This window comes from Trematomus bernacchii, unplaced genomic scaffold, assembly GCF_902827165.1.
Source record: "Trematomus bernacchii unplaced genomic scaffold, fTreBer1.1, whole genome shotgun sequence".
In the NCBI taxonomy this organism is placed as follows: Eukaryota; Metazoa; Chordata; class Actinopteri; order Perciformes; family Nototheniidae; genus Trematomus; species Trematomus bernacchii.
In genome coordinates, this window is record NW_022988082.1 from 1,775,188 (window position 1) to 1,791,445 (window position 16,258).

The 16,258-nt window shown below is 40.6% G+C and overlaps 1 protein-coding gene across 1 annotated transcript in view; it reads left to right on the plus strand.

The window, feature by feature from the left end:
• Positions 1–15,149, plus strand: part of si:dkey-9i23.8 (visual pigment-like receptor peropsin) — a 38,423-nt gene extending 23,274 nt beyond the window's left edge. The window contains exons 2-8 of the mRNA XM_034120923.1: positions 5,199–5,338; positions 5,489–5,552; positions 5,726–5,851; positions 13,762–13,900; positions 13,964–14,131; positions 14,651–14,735; positions 14,875–15,149. Coding sequence (XP_033976814.1) covers positions 5,199–5,338; positions 5,489–5,552; positions 5,726–5,851; positions 13,762–13,900; positions 13,964–14,131; positions 14,651–14,735; positions 14,875–15,087 — 935 coding nt within the window. The 3' untranslated portion in view covers positions 15,088–15,149. The remainder of the gene's footprint in view (positions 1–5,198; positions 5,339–5,488; positions 5,553–5,725; positions 5,852–13,761; positions 13,901–13,963; positions 14,132–14,650; positions 14,736–14,874) is intronic.
• The last annotated feature ends 1,109 nt before the right edge of the window (positions 15,150–16,258 follow it).

A 16,258-nucleotide genomic window follows, 5' to 3' on the forward strand; every position in this document is an offset into this window, starting at 1 on the left:
ACTTAGTTGTTTTAGATTCGTTAGTAGTAGTTGTGGTAGGAGTGTGGATCTATCTAATCCATCTATATAATCAACACAGTAAGCTTGCCAGCTAATATGCTAACCTAGCTTTCTTGTTTACCTTAGCAAACACCGATATGAACATTAGCTCAGAGGAACGGCAACTATAATGGAGTGTAATAAAACTACTATGAACAAAAGCTAGTGGTTCATATTAGGCTAGCAATAACGTGTTTATAATTGCAATCTTATACGGGTAGTCTGCTACGTTCTGGTCATACAATGTTTCCCGCTAGCATGTATAGCTAGCCTCGTTAGCTATACATGCTATCAGCGTCGGAGGAAAGCTAACTGTAATGTACCGTCCTTTGGGGGTCTGTGAGCGGGCAAAGAGAGGGGATTTCCCCGTTGTCTCTGCTGGAAGTGTGAAATAAACTTAGTTGTTTGATGTTCGTCAGCTTGCCAGCTGGATTACAATGCTAATCTACGTTTGCTAGTTGTTCAGTTGTTCAATATGCTATACTATACTATGAACAACAGATAGTGGTTCATATTAGGCTATCAAGCACATGTTTACAATTGCAATCTTATATGGGTAGTCTGCTACATTCATTGTAGCTGGCATAAAAAAAAAATGTTTCCGAGCAAACTCATGTCTAGCTCTTAGTAGCCTTGTTGTTTAGCTCGGTAGCATACACGCTACGCCAGCTATAATGTAATTACGTTTCGCGACTGACCGTACGGCAAATCACCCGGAGTATACTGTCTATGAGTATTTTGTGTGTGAATTCTCCTGCTATGAGATACATGTATGTAAGGCCATCTGCTGATATTAGAGTTGATATGGAAACGCTAGCAACTTAGTTAGCACAGTTAGCACTGGCTTAGCAGTCCGAAACATGTTTACACATTTAAACAGTCGTGGTAGATACCTTGTTTGATAAATACACAAATAACAATGCAAACTTACAGGTTGTGTACCCGAATCTTCCCCTGCTCCAAACGGTCCAAACAAACTAGGAATAGCATCGTCCCTTCAGTTTTCAAATGCTGTGCATATCCGGCCTCAAACTGGGCAATGTTTTGGAAGCTTTCGTCTGTGAAATGCCGGTTCTTCGAACCTCTGAAGGAACAGTGTTCAAAATAAATTTCAACCACTGACTTCGTCGTGGTTCTTCCGTCGGTTAGGACAAAACAGCTCAGATTTCTCCTCAGATTTCAGGAAACAGGTCCTTGGCATTGGCATGACTGGATCGATTGTGACCTGAACCAGAGCTTCCAACAGTAAATGTTAGGCTGGCAGAGGGTGCGGCCAGCGCCGCTGGGTTGTGGCCATAAGCTCTTCGGGATTGGTCCATTTCGTTCCGGGTACCGCATGACATCATGCCGTACCCGGAACTAAATGGAAGAATCAAATGGGCAGTGACGCATCTCCAACGAGGCGTTTTGGGGAGGTATTTTCTGTGTTAGAGTTTTACTCGCTACAGGGTGTACTTTGAGGGTTTTGACTCTGCACACCGTTTACATGCATAAAAACCTTCATAACACACAAGGGGACGGGTAATAACCGGAAAAGCATGCCATGGGAGCTTTAAATTATAATGAAACCAGCTGCAATGGATCATGGATCCACCAGGGGGAGCAGTGATTAAAAAGCTGCCACACTGGAACTCATGTGAAATAAACAGCTGATAGATCTACAGGTATCTGATATAGCGGATATTTGTTAAGATCCATATGTCACGGATAGGATCATATTCTGTGCTAAATAAGAGACATGTTATCATTTACAAAACATCACCATGTTTTTATTTAACAAAATAATGTTGTTTAATCCACGTTGGCGTACTACAACTACAAAACCATCGGTTTGTTTTTTCATCAGGAAATGCAGCCCGGCTCAAACAAACGATTTTTAATCATCATCCTCACGATCATTTAATGTATCATATGTTCGCCGAATTGACATGAAAGCACTAATAAATGTGGTTTAATCCACTTGAGTTTACAACTACAAAAATAATCGGTTTGTTTTTATATCACATCCGACGGGAGGAAATGCAACACGGCTCACTACCGATTCTTAATGCTAATTTAATCATCATCTGCACGATCATTTATGTTTATGTTCGCCGAATTGACATGAAAGCACTGACAAATATGAATATACTGTAGTCAACTTCATTAAAACGTTATTAACTTGCCCAAACTCAGTAATTCACTAAAAAGAGGTTTATTTTTAATGAAGCCTCGTCATCTCACCATGGGCAAACAGGCTATAATATTATACTATTGTTAATAGTTTACTATGTCAGCGATTGTAAGTCACTTTGGATAAAAGCGTCTAACAAGTGACATGTACTGTAATGTAATGTAGTCAGTTTTAAAGCTAGACAGCTATGGTTTCAGGTTTGATCTGAAACAAGAATATGTTAAGGAATCCATTGTCACCAACCATGTCATAATAGCTTTGCAGGAAAGAAGCTAAATATCACTGCAAACGTGAGGCTAATCTTTGGGGATGAGAAAAAAGTGGGCATGGCCTTATTCACAGGGGTCTTTTTACCTTGCACACCAAGATGTCTGAATGAAAATGGATTCTATGGATACCCACAAGTCTTCCCTTATTATGCAGAGATGTCTGCTTTATGTGAATCCATTCAGTGTGTAGCATGCTGTACAATGTTTGAATATTTCTGCATGCTGGGGTCCCTTTACAGTTTGCATGTTTGTCTTTGCTGAGTATATTGATAATAATCTCTCAGCTTTTCCAGACCAGGTGCTGGCCATCACATTTGATTTTATGAAATCATAAAATGTAAAAAAGTGATATCCTGCTGTTGGCATGTTATTAATACATTTCATAAAAATAAATGTATTTTGTAAGCGATTTTACAAGTAGCTCCAAGTCGTTATTTCTTATTGTTATATGCTAATAGTACCTTATTTATCATACTGTTGTTATCATCATCACCTACAGGATAATGCTGCAGTAGCAGTAGGAAATAAATCACAGGCACACACACACACATAGCGCTTTAGTTGAGTTAAATGGAGCATGTGAATTTTAATTGTAATTTTTTTGATGACACTTCCATCTAGCTCTCTCCATTAAAAACACCTAGAGACCATTGTTGAAGGCTGTGGACTGACGACTGATCGTATAAGTAAGTGAAGCCTTTTCTCTATCAAACAGAAAATAATATCCGATGGAGGTTTAACTCTGTGTTTGTTTGTGTGTGAACATCAGCGCTGCTATATACGGACCATCTCACTATGTTTTTTGTATTTACATTCAGCGAGTTTCAAACAAAGTGCAGTTTCTGACACAGCGTCCACCAGAGTCTTCCTCTTTGTATTCTGGGTTATCTAATGGTACCATCATCTCTGTATACGTATTTTATATAGTGTAGAGGTGTACTCATAGGTAAGAAAATGAGGGATGTATATATATCTGAAATGCCCGTATCGACAGACACATCGGTCATATGCTTTTCAGTGCACTGTTTATACATTAGAAGTTGTGTTGTGAACTAGTGAACAGTCTGGACACACCTTCTCATTCAATGATTTTTGTTTATTTTAATACTACTACTTTGTAGATACATTTTTAAGACATCAAAACTTTGAAAGAACACATGGAATTATCTAGTTAACAAAAAAGTGTTAAAAAATCCAGAATATGATTTATATTTGAGATTCTTCAAAGTAGCCCCCTGTTGCCTTGATGACAGCTTTGCTCACTGAGGTCGTCACCTGGAATGGTTTTCAATTAACAAGTGTGCCTTGTCAAAAGTCAATTTGTGGAATGACTTGTGTTTAGTAGTCATCCCACACAGGGCTGCGTGGGACACATAGTTCCCAGAACAGTGTCCTTCAGATGCGTATATACAAGAGAGGGTGTTATTCAGTCACAAGATACATGTATACCGGTTCAAAGCAGTATTCTGTGCTTAGTTCAGATTAGCTAAGGCCCACGTAAGCAATAAACATGACAGTCATATGTCTATCTCCATAGAGGCTGAATCATCATAATCGTTGTCACATAGCTATCATATGCCTAAAACAGTGTGTCCTGACGCTCTTCTAGGTAATTATACATCTGGTTATGTACGTAGGGCCTTTGTTATGTGCTACTCTGAGAACATTCCCAACAACTTGCCTTCTGAATGAGTTTGAGAGCATCAGTTGTGTTGTGCAGAGGTAGTGCACAGTGGAAAGCCCTATTTGACTACTGTTGTAATCCATATTATGGCAAGAACCACTCAACTCAGTAAAGAGAAACGACCGTCCATCATCACTTTAAGAAATGAAGGCCAGTCGATCCGGAACATTTCAAGAACTTTGAATTAATCCTCAAGTGCAGTCACAAAAACCATCAAACGCTATGATGAAACTGGCTCATCATAGCCAGAAACTGCCCCCCCCCCGGGAAAGGAAGACCAAGAGACACCTCTGCTGCAGAGGATGAATACATCAGAGTTACCAGCCTCAGAAACCACAAATGAAAGCACCTCAGATTAGAGCCCACATAACTGTGGTAACCAGCATGGATACCACAGCATTCTGCAGTAGCCAGCTAAATATAAATCATATTCTGGATTTTTTAACACTTTTTAGTTACTAGATAATTCCATATGTGTTCTTTTATAGTTTTGATGTCTTCAGTATAAATCTACAATGTAGACAAAATAAAAATAAAAATAAAATAAAAACTTGGAATGAGAAGGTGTGTCCAAACGTTTGACTGGCAGTGTACATTTTCACATGTTCAGGTATTTAGTTTATGCAATGCTTTAGGTTTAGAACCATGAACCATTAAAGCTGCTCCTCCCTTTTTTTAAATTAGATGTTAAAATGAGTTGAGGTGACTCCAAAATGATTATAATTGATCAAATGCATGCCAATCAACATCCCGAAAAAATTTAAATCACAAACACAGTATTATTAGGGTGGTATGTTAGGAATTCAACTTTTCTATGAATCACAAATGACAAATGTCCTGAAGAAAACTTAAACATTTTAAAACCAAACTAGATCTCTGAGACAGACTGCCAAACGGCACAAGAGCAAAACTCAGGCCCAGCTTTGACACAGACAGGAGAGGCTGGATCTCCTGCAGGTCAAACAACATCTGTAATGAAGGCAGGAAGATGTGTGGGCTCCTTCAGAATCAACTCTGATTGGTCTTCCTGCAGTGAGTGAGGGCTTGAATGGGACTTTGATGACGGAGCAGCCGTGGCTGGAGGCAAAGAGGTGGCTGCTGGTGGCTGTGCTGGGACTGGAGATGACCATGGGAATTGTGGGAAACTGTCTGGTTCTGCTGGTCAAAGTCATGGTAAGGTGTTATAGTAGTTACTTATATTCGTGTCACATGTCATTCATGTTAGTTGTTTCTGTGAACTCAGACACAACTAACGGCTGGTTTAAAATTATTCCATGATTTGCTTTTGGAATGTCCATTAATATGTCCACTGTCTTGTCACAGTGCAGGGACCAGTTCTCCTGTCGTTACTGGCTTCCCTTCCTCAGTCTCACCTTGTCAGATTTAGGTACACTTTACACTGACACACCAAGGCTAGTGCTATATGTTGTATAATACTACTACTAATACTATTACTGTCATAATATCAGTCGATTCTAGTATTGAAACACGTTAGTCACAATGTTTGATGTAGTAACAGTGCAGTCATCCTTTGTGATAATGAACCACTGTGTTGTGAAGGATGCTCCCTCCTTATCATCTCCGGCTCACTGGTAGCCATCTTGACTGGAGGTCAGAGGTCGCCGTGGTGTGAAGTCGTCAGCCTGCTTAAATTTGCCTTCATCACCTCCTCTTTAGGGAGCATAGGTATGTCTCCAAACACGCTAATGTCATCATGAGTAAGATTCTCCATACAATATTACATAAAGGGGTACGTTCAACTTGAGAATAATTATTTGAAGCCTTGGAAGGCATGAACCTTGGCAAATCTCCTGTGATAAATGGCATCCCTCATGAATGTTATTCTCAGTTTTTGTCTGATTTAGGAACATTACTGTTGGAATGTTTTGGGCCAACATCACTTCTAAATTCAGAAATTAAACTCTATGCTAAAGTCATAGCTATGAAAATATGATTCTTGTCAGATAACATGTAAAGACTGTTACATATTCCAAATGCTGGGTGACATATCCATTCCCAACCCAGTCTCACAAAAGAACGTGTAATATCTATGTTTGTTTTCCCAAATAACCCTCTCAAAACGTGACATGCCTACAATATTTGTTCCTATTCATTTCTGAGGACCAGTGTCCATGTCACGTGATTTTTTGTGAGAAGTGTATATTGTACTTTTATAATCTACATCCAGTGGATGTGTAGGATCTATAGTTTGATAGATATTACGAAGATTATTTGAGGTCTCGCCAGGAGAATGTGTATATATACTACGTATTTTACCTATAGAGGTTGCTCTGCGCGCCCCCCCCCCCCCCCTGAAATTGTGAGATTGCTACGTCTTTCCCCCTATTCATTTCTATTGACCAGCGTCCATGTCAAGTTATCGTCAACTCTCACAGGGTGAAAACAGTATTTCCGGTCTCTGTGTTTTCATAGTAGCTAAGGTGGTTGCTAGGGACGCATATTACAACCGGAAGTATTCCCCTCACTGTTGAATGATTTTACAGTGATATCTGCAGTACTCATCAACTAAAAAACATCAGATTATCCTTGAAAATTCATTGAGGCCAATGTCCAAAGGTCAGAGCACGACCTGCTTATAATCTTCAAACTGACATGGTGTCCGGCAGTGGCTCAGTCAGTAGTGGCTTGGACTGGGAGCTGTAGGGTCGCCGGTTCAAGTCCCCGAACAGACTTAAATATGGAGTGTGGACTGGTACTTGGAAAGGTCCCAGTTGACCTCCTACCCTGCCGTGGTGCCCTTGAGCAAGCAATCGGACATCCCCCTCATCCCCCTCACTCCCATTGCTCCCCGGGCGCTGTACAATAGCTGCCTGCTGCTGCTTCTTCTTCTTCTTCTTCTTCTTCTTCCTCTTCTTCTTCTCCAGATTGAGACCTCTCCAACGATGTATTTAGTTTCCAACCAAGTTTCAATTTTGCCATTTCCTGCAGCCTTAGCCCAGGGTTACTTTCCACTGAACCCTTTGGAGGCTCAACCTCAACAATACAAATATATATTTTACCATTACTTTTCAAGTTCTACACTTATGTAATTATCATAACAAAGCAAAATATGGACTATTTGAAGCTTTTGCAATTTACCATGAACTTGTATAAACCTGTAACAATCAAAGACTGGCAGCCAATGAGGTGTTTGAAAGGTAATTTCTGTGGATGATACAGACGGATAAAGTACAGAAAGTATACAATTCCATCAAAAATAAATTACTATGTTAGTTTACATAATGTAAATATCATAACCAAGCAAAATATGGACTATATGAGGATTATGCATTGTAACAGTCAAAAACAGGCAACTGATGAGGAGTTGGAAAGGTAATTTCTGAAGATGTTACAGATAAGGTTCACACAGCATACAATGCCATAATATTTTTGTATTATTAGTGTAGGACACATATGTATGTATAACATCTGAACATTTGTAGTTTTATTCATGTTTCACATCATTTTACAGGATATAACTTTATTATTTCACATATTGTAGTTCTACACATATGAATATCTGATTTGTAAAACATCACAGGCAGAAAGGTTTATCCACCCCCTTAAGGTGCTAATCAATACGTTATGTTTGCTACAAGTAAATGGAACATGAATCTCTGAACAAAGATACAAACATAACATGAATACACAGTCATAACAATAACCATCAACGTTAGTATGGGACCTTGGTAACAAAGTATTTCAGAGTAGACATGTAATAACATCTGAATACAATTAAATGATATAAAATGCCCTAAAGCTCACCTATTATGCTATATTTGAACAATATGTTATAGTACCATATCTATACAAAACATGTCTCTTAAGTGTTTTGCTAAAATAACAATCAGATCACCCATTGTAGCATGCCTCATACCCCTCTATTTCAGCCCTGTTACTAAAGTGCTGATTCTGTGTCTGGCCCTTTAAATGTAACGAGCTGCTGCTGGCCACGCCCCTTTGGAGCTGCTGCATGCAAGCAGTGAGCTCTGTGAAGAGACGGCTGTCTACCAGCAGAAACTCAGCTAAACGCTGCCGTGATTAAACTCCATATCATGTTCCAAACCACATCAAGGATTATTTCTGAAACAGTATGGAGCTCAAACGCTTCCTCTCTCGCGGGTTTACCACAAGGTGAGTACTTTTTAATATCCGGCTTCTTTACACATAGTAGGTTCATCCCAATTGATTATTTCGCCTCCTCCTTTCCCTCACTCGCGTCCCTTCCTTGTGTCTTAGCTCAGCCCCAGTATGACGCGAGTGAAAGACGCAAGGACAGAGGAGTCCTCAGGTATGAGTTGGGATGTCCTCGTTCACTCCAGCGTCTCCATAAACAACACCCTTTACTTCTGGTGCGCACAGTTTTATCACCTGTCACTGGACTTCCCTCCACATAAATCCCTTCAAACCTGGAATTTAGTTTCACATTGAAATGATTTCTTCCATCTCTTCCATCCATCTCTTTTATTATAGTTTTCAATGTATTATTTTCGTTCCTGTATTTGTTTTTCCAGGCATACAATTTCATTTAAAGATCTCCTATCATGCTATTTTTAGGCATATATTAAGGGTCTCAGATATATGAAAATATATAAAAAAACGTGTCTATAATGTTTTATGCTCAAAATACCAAACAGATCATGCATTTGAGACATCCCTCATATCCCTCTATTTCAGCCCTGTTAGAGAAGGGCTGATTCTGTGAGTGTAGCTGCTAGCCCCGCCCCCTTTGGAGCACGCAGGCAAGCTGTGAGCTCCAGAGAGAAGAGAGAGATTTCTACCGGCAGATACAGCCAAACGCTGCCGTGATTAAACGCCATATCATGTTCCAAACAACATCAAGGATTATTTCTGAAACAGTATGGAGCTCAAATGCTTTTTCTCTTGCGGGTTTACCACAAGGTGAGTTCCTTTTATTATTTCCTGCTTTTGTACACATACTCGCTCTAGTACAGGTTAGCTCTGAGTGTTAGCGATGCTTGCTAATGTAAACAAAGACTATATTACGTCCAAAACACGTTGCGCATTGTTTCTGATAGCGACGTTTCTGATAGGGCCATGGGTGTAACGCATTACGTTACTAACATTGCGCGGAAAAATTACTAGATTCTCCCTTTGACAGACTAGACTCTAGTAGTTACTACATTATTCAGAAGTTTACAGTAACTTTGGATAATAACACGGGAATAATAAACGGAGCCTCTCTTTTCCTCTCTCCCTCTCCTGACAGCCCGTCTGTATCTCATGCTCTACGCTGATCCAGTGAATGAGTGACCCGACACGACAATACATAATAAACATATTTATAACTAGTTTAGCTAGTTCCAGGGGTAGATAAGATTGGCAAATGTGATAGGTCTAACCTTTTAACAATTTTAAATATTTCTAGTCACTAGAGGGATTTCCACCGCAGGTTTATATTTGCGTAACATTTGAGCAACTTGTCCACATGCAACTGTCACAGGGGTTGTGCTGCAGTGCAGAGACATGGCGGAATCATCAACAGCTATAACTTTCGAGGGGTGGAGGCAAGGCCGTCCCTCCCTACAGGCCGATCATGCAGACTGCGTGGGGCCTCACCTTGCGGAGGGGGCCTCACCTTGCGGAGGGGGCCTCATCCTACGGAGGGTGCCTCAAAATGCGGCGCACCTATGCGCTTATGCGGCGCAATTAGTGAGGCTCCACTAGCTCCAACCTCCCCCCCCCCCCCCGTCGACGCTCGCGAAACAGAGGGCCTCATCAACTTTGCGTGGGGCCTCAAGTTGGCCAGGGACGGCCCTGGGTGGAGGTATGCCCATTATTTTGAATTTGTCAGAAGAAAGGACAGAAATGTGACGGTAAGGGGCAAACTGTGTCCAGGCCAGAACCTCTCCAAGCACCTGCAAAGGCAACATGCTAACACGAAGCTAGTAGCTAAAGACCCCCGAACCCAGAGTGATGATGTTGAGTGTGTGCCGACTCCGAACAAGCAGCAAAAACTAGAATTTTCACTGTTATTCACTTGTTATTGCAATAGTAATTGTTATATGTGTGCACATGTAGGCCTACGTTTTAAGTTTTGGCTATAGGCTGTTGCTGAGTAACGCAAAAATAATGTAAAGAGTAATGTAACAAGTTACTTTATGTGGAGAATAAAGAAGTAAAGTAATATATCACTTTTTTTAAAGTAATGTGTAAGCGCTTCGGGATTTGTCTTGGCAGATGAGTAGCGCTATATAAATTCAATTTATTATTAATATATTACTTTTTTTGAGTAACGACCCCATCACTGAAAGCCAGCCCACATTTCCGATATTACGTATTTTATTTATGCTACCCATATTTATATATCCTAAATGTTTGACGTTCTGTGGGTTTTATCCACACATGCATCAAAAACCACAAGTAAAACTGTAAGTTATTATTTTATAATCAAAACATTAGTATGGAATTTGTATGTATATTTCACACACTTTAATGTTTTTATTATACAGTATCTCCTCATTCTTTTAAAGATTATATATTTTTAATCGTATTGAAGCACTTTAAACATTTAATGACTGATCTTCCTTTAACAGCTGCAGTGAGCAGAGGGCTGTGCAGCTGGGGGCGGAGCTTTGAGTCACGAGTAGTGATAACACTTCCGTGGGGAAACTGTGGCGCGCATAATTGCGCCGCATTTGCGCATAAGATGAGGCCCCCTGCGCAAGATGAGGCCCTACGCACTCTGCGTACTCAATCGATTTCCGGTTCAAGTCACCGAGGAGAGAGGAGAGAGGAGGGTCCTTGGGATTAACCTATTCCTTCCAGTACTGCGTTAGCTCTGAGTGTTAGCGAGTGTAAACAAAGACCATATTACTTCCAAAACACGTTGCCCATTGTTTCTGATACAGCACATCAGAGTCCTGCACGGGTCTGATTTTCAAGACCCGCTCCTGCCGCGCACCCGCGACGTGCAATACTGAACCCGCCCCGCCACCCGCACATATTGCCAATTAGTTCCGCAAACCAACCCGACCCGTCGGCACAAGATCCTCAAACCGACCCGAACCCGCATATCCTATGAGCAGTGAAAACATGCAATTATTAACACATGCAGTTGCGTATTTGGCTCAAAAAGCGTGGGATGTTGGTTATGTTCTCCATCTAGGAGGACACCAAAAGCCTCCCAGACGTTGGATGTCGCTCTTGAGGAAGAGTTATTGACAATGCTGTATTCTCCGCTAGAGAGCTTCACCTCAGCCATTTCGAATGTGGCGCGCTCAGCAGCAGATTGATGCGCTGCAGAGGTTAGGATTATGCGCGGTCCCGCGGGGGAGAGGTCTGAGGATTTAAACATTAAACTAAATTATTAGTATTTTAATATATTTATTATGCAACACCCGTGACCCGACCCGCATCATCTTTGTTTTACCCAGAACCGAACCCGGAAAAAAGCGTTGGAAAAAATACCACCCGCGAATCACTCTTTTTGCGGGTCACCCGATGAGGACTCTGCAGCACATAGCTTGACATGTTCTTTATTCAGTGTTTACCGCTAGAACAGGGCCATTGTATGTATTATATATAAAACAACTTTACTCTAAGGGTCTCTCGTAGACATCCTGCTGAATACACAGCTGAGGGAGGGGATTCAGCGACTGTATATGGGGACGATAGGTTGGGACGTGGGTGGGACGTTACCAGGAGTTCAACGTAAAGCCAGCCCACATTTTAGTAATGACGTCAAGTTCTCAGCAAATCTGGATCAGCTCTGTTGTTACCCCGTTTTTAGAGATGTGGGTAAGGAGGAAAAGAGAGAGGGTTGTATTTTCTGACACTTTGTGAGTCTCCTTACACATTAGGGACACATATTTATTTATAAAAGACATTAAAAAGTGCATTTTGCATAATAGGTGACCTTTAATATAATTGTAAATTAGGGAGAAAAAAGGATGTTCGGTCATTTAACGGTTAGCTATAGACATTTTGATTCCATAGATGTGTCTCCCAGCGCCTAAAACTCCTGACTATTCTCTCAACTCAGTATTTATCTTTAAAAACTACAAGTCATGTGCACTGTTACGCAAAACGACACCATATTTTGTAGTTTGATTTTGGTATGCATAAAGGTGTTAAATATAGCCTATATACCGATTGGATCACATATAAAAGTCAGCCGAATTACTATTGATACTGCAAGGAGACGTATTGTGTGAAGAGAAATGTAAGATGTTTAATTGCGGATATATTGATATGGGAGTTCTTCCGGTTTGTCCAAAAGTCAGGGCTTAGGGCTCTATAAATAAAGAACTACAGCAGATGTGATATATTTAATGCAGCCGGAATAAAGTATTATTTTCTTTTTTAAATGTTTTTCGTATTTCTTATCGCATAAACACCATATCCCAACGTGCATTGCGCCATCTAATCACAGAGCTTCAACGATAGCTGAGGATTATGGGTATTGTAATGTTTTCGGCTATCCAAAACTCTGAAAAAATAAATGTGTCTCTCAGAAACGAAAGGGAAAAACACAAAAGCATTGTACACAATTTAAAACAATTCATGTTGTGTAATTAACAAGGACAATCTGATGTTTTTTAGTTGATGAGCACTGCAGATATCACTGTAAAATCATTCAACAGTGAGGCGAATACTTCCGGTTGCAACATGCGTCCCTAGCAACCACCTTAGCTACTATGAAAACGCAGAGACCGGAAATACTTTTTTCACGGCGTGAGAGTTGACAATAACTTGACATGGACGCTGCTCAATAGAAATGAATAGGGGGAAAGACGTAGCAATCTCACAATTTCAGGGGGGGGGGGGGTCGCGCAGAGCAACCTCTATAGGTAAAATACGTAGTATATATACACATTCTCCTGGCGAGACCTCAAATAATCTTCGTAATATCTATCAAACTATAGATCCTACACATCCACAGGACGTAGATTCTAAAGTACAATATACACTTCACAAAAAAGAAGTCGGGTGTCCGCCATGTTTTTTTTCTCACGCTGGGAAAGTTGACGATCACGTGACATGGACACTGGCCATTAGAAATGAATAGGAAAACAATATTGTAGCCATGTCATGTTTTGAGAGGGTTATTTGGGAACACAGTACGTTTTTCCCTGTGGACCACCGTAGATATTACATGTTTTTTTGTGAGACTGGAATGCCATTCCACATGCTGCATTGTTACAGAATGCTAAAAAAGCTTTTGATAGTGCAACAATATCTTCTAACCACTTAAACTTGGGCATGTATTGTTCTCTGCTATGTCCCTTAAAAAACAATTACTGGCCAATCGTTGAAGGTGTCGGAAATGAGAAATTGCTCCTGATGGAATGTACTACGGTGTGTGAGTGTGTGTTAATAGCCCTTAGCAGGTGCAGCGTATGGCAGCCTCTATCTCTGTATGAATGTGTGTGAATGGTGAATCCTGACTATATACTGATCCTTTACTATATCTAAAGTAAATGAATTAAACGTCTAGGTTCTGCCACTTGAAATACTGAAATATCAAAAGATTTGGTACAAGTCCTTGCATCACTACAATGCTTTATTAGTAACTTTTTTATAATATATATTTATTTTGATTCAGTCACTTGATGTTTTTTGTTATCCCTTAGCTATTCTTTGTGTGCAACGACTGATCGGCATGGCCTCCACAGGAAGTGCTCTCTTTGTTGTCATGGTGACAGCCTGCTTGGCTTCTTGGGTGACAGGGCTGGTGTTTGGGAGCGTGCCGGTGGTCTACGCCTGGATCAGGTATGTCGTTTACTCAAAGCTTTCAGGTGGTGCTGCTTCATCTCCATCATGTCTCCTCTGCAGGTACGACCCCGCAGAGATGCTGTGTGCTGTCTTCTGGGAGAACAGCTACTCAGACATGTTGCTCTACATCCTCTGTGCCTTCTCCCTCTGTATCTTCCTCCCCTGCGTCCTCATCTTCTTCTGCTCTCTTCTACTGAGTGCCAGCAGCTGCCACTCCATCTGGAACAGGTGGTGAGAGGAGATTTCTTTTAAACAACACAAGCTGGAAACTGGTCACGTGATATTTTAGTCATGTAAAAATACAGCCATTGATGTGATGGCAGGTCAGGTCAAATCATAAGTTAAATATGCATGTGCACAGAGCAGACCTCAGCTGAGTCAGTGACTCCATTGGTCAAGTGTTTCAGTCTTCAACCAAAAATGCCAAGCGTTGGTTCCTGCTTGATCGCTTGTGAGGATGTGATGCTATTCCTTATCATTTTGGGGGAAGGGTGGGGATGTTTACCAAAAGATCTGTACTCGCTGATACCATGACTAAACCACCTGACACAGTCTTTCTCCTTCTTAACTGAGCATCCCTAACTTACCTCTGATACAGAGCTACCTGTACCCCGTAGTGCTATGTACTGTGATAGCTACAGAATAAAGCTTATTCTCTAAGGCTGAGAGATGTACAAATACAAATAGGATTTCTATATGCAATCCAACAAATGTTCCTGTCTCCATCTTGTTCTCTCTTTGTCTCAGTGATGATGCAGTAGACCTGTCTTCAGTCAGTCCTCTGCTGGTGTCCTTCTCCATGCTCTGCTACACTCCCTTCTTTGTGTCTGAGGTGAAACACTCACTAGTCACATACAACGAACAACACATGAGGTTCTGTATGCATGTACACACAGATGCTAAAGCAATCGAGTGAACACACACTTGGCCACTCACACTTTGTTTCTTTCTTTGCATCCCCTCTCCTTCAGCTGATCCTGCTGGGCAGGAGAGACCTGTCACCGGCACCTGATTGGTTAAGGACACTGTCCTCAGTGATGTCATACCTGGACTGTGGTCTGAACCCTCTTATTTACTGCTCCCATCAGGACTTTCGGGAGGCGGGCCTAGCCCTGCTGTGGACCAATAGGAAACCATCGTCAGAGCCTGTCCTCACATCTATCACCAAACGTGTAAATGTGTGAGGGCCTCCACATTGTTCCAGACATTTCAACTATCTAACAATGATGCATCTCATCATGTAGTAATGTGTTTTTATTACATGTACAGCACTTTGGCTCGACCAAAAATCGCTTTTAAATGTGCTTTATAAATAAAACTTGATTTGATTTGATTTGATTTGATCTCAGAAGGATGCATGTTTCAGGTTTCAGGGAAATTAAATGACAATTATTTGTTATCCTTACAATATGTACTATCAAGTCATTTGTCTTTTATACATTTTCTATACATTTTTAAATCAATATGATCCAGTAGAACCCTTTTTCACTCTGAGTTTGTAAAACAAGGCCGTACTCTCCTATATGCTCTTTATATGGATTGTATGACAAGAGGATCCTTTATTTATCATATCTCCTTTATTATATATAACTTTGGTAATAATATTCCCAACCTTACCCCTCTGTTGCCTACATGTTGAAACATACAGCAGGAGGTGGTAGGCCACTAGCTGTGTAATGTATTATCTGCAGTCTGCTAACAACCTATCTAATGTAAGTTACAGCCAACTCATGATATGGTATCTGCGTGTCTGAGTGAAGCTGCTGCTGTGGGGGTCACTGGGGGTCACTGAACAGGATGTGTGCACATTAAACACTGCAACCAGAAACCCTTTCACACTTTATTGCAGTCAAAATGTTAATGGTGGATGGTAATTTGTGGATTATTTTGTCCATACAATAAAACATTTGGCATATATTCCAGGTCTTTTTAACTTAAATTGATAATCATACATTAAGTTGTTAATTTTACTTTTATCATTGATTAAACTCAATATAATCAATCTGCCCTTTTCCTCACAACATAAGCAAAATCAAAAGGAATCCAGCATAATACAAAAATAATCTGTTCATTTTAAACCAAACAGGTCATGTCATCAGCTAAAGTACATAAAGGGAAAAGTTTAAGTTCAAACTGACAGGTGTCTTTGTTCTGCAGGTAAATAAGTTTCACAGGCCTTGGGGGTTTGATAACCTAGGGGAGGGGAGTGGTCTGTAGATCATTGACAGTCTATGTGGTGATGCAGGTAGGAGGAGGACATATATTCATATGTTCAATCTCATTTGTTCACACCCTACTATATCTTTGTTTTCTATTTGTTTTCTAAATTTCATTCAGCCAAGTGTTATTTCGATA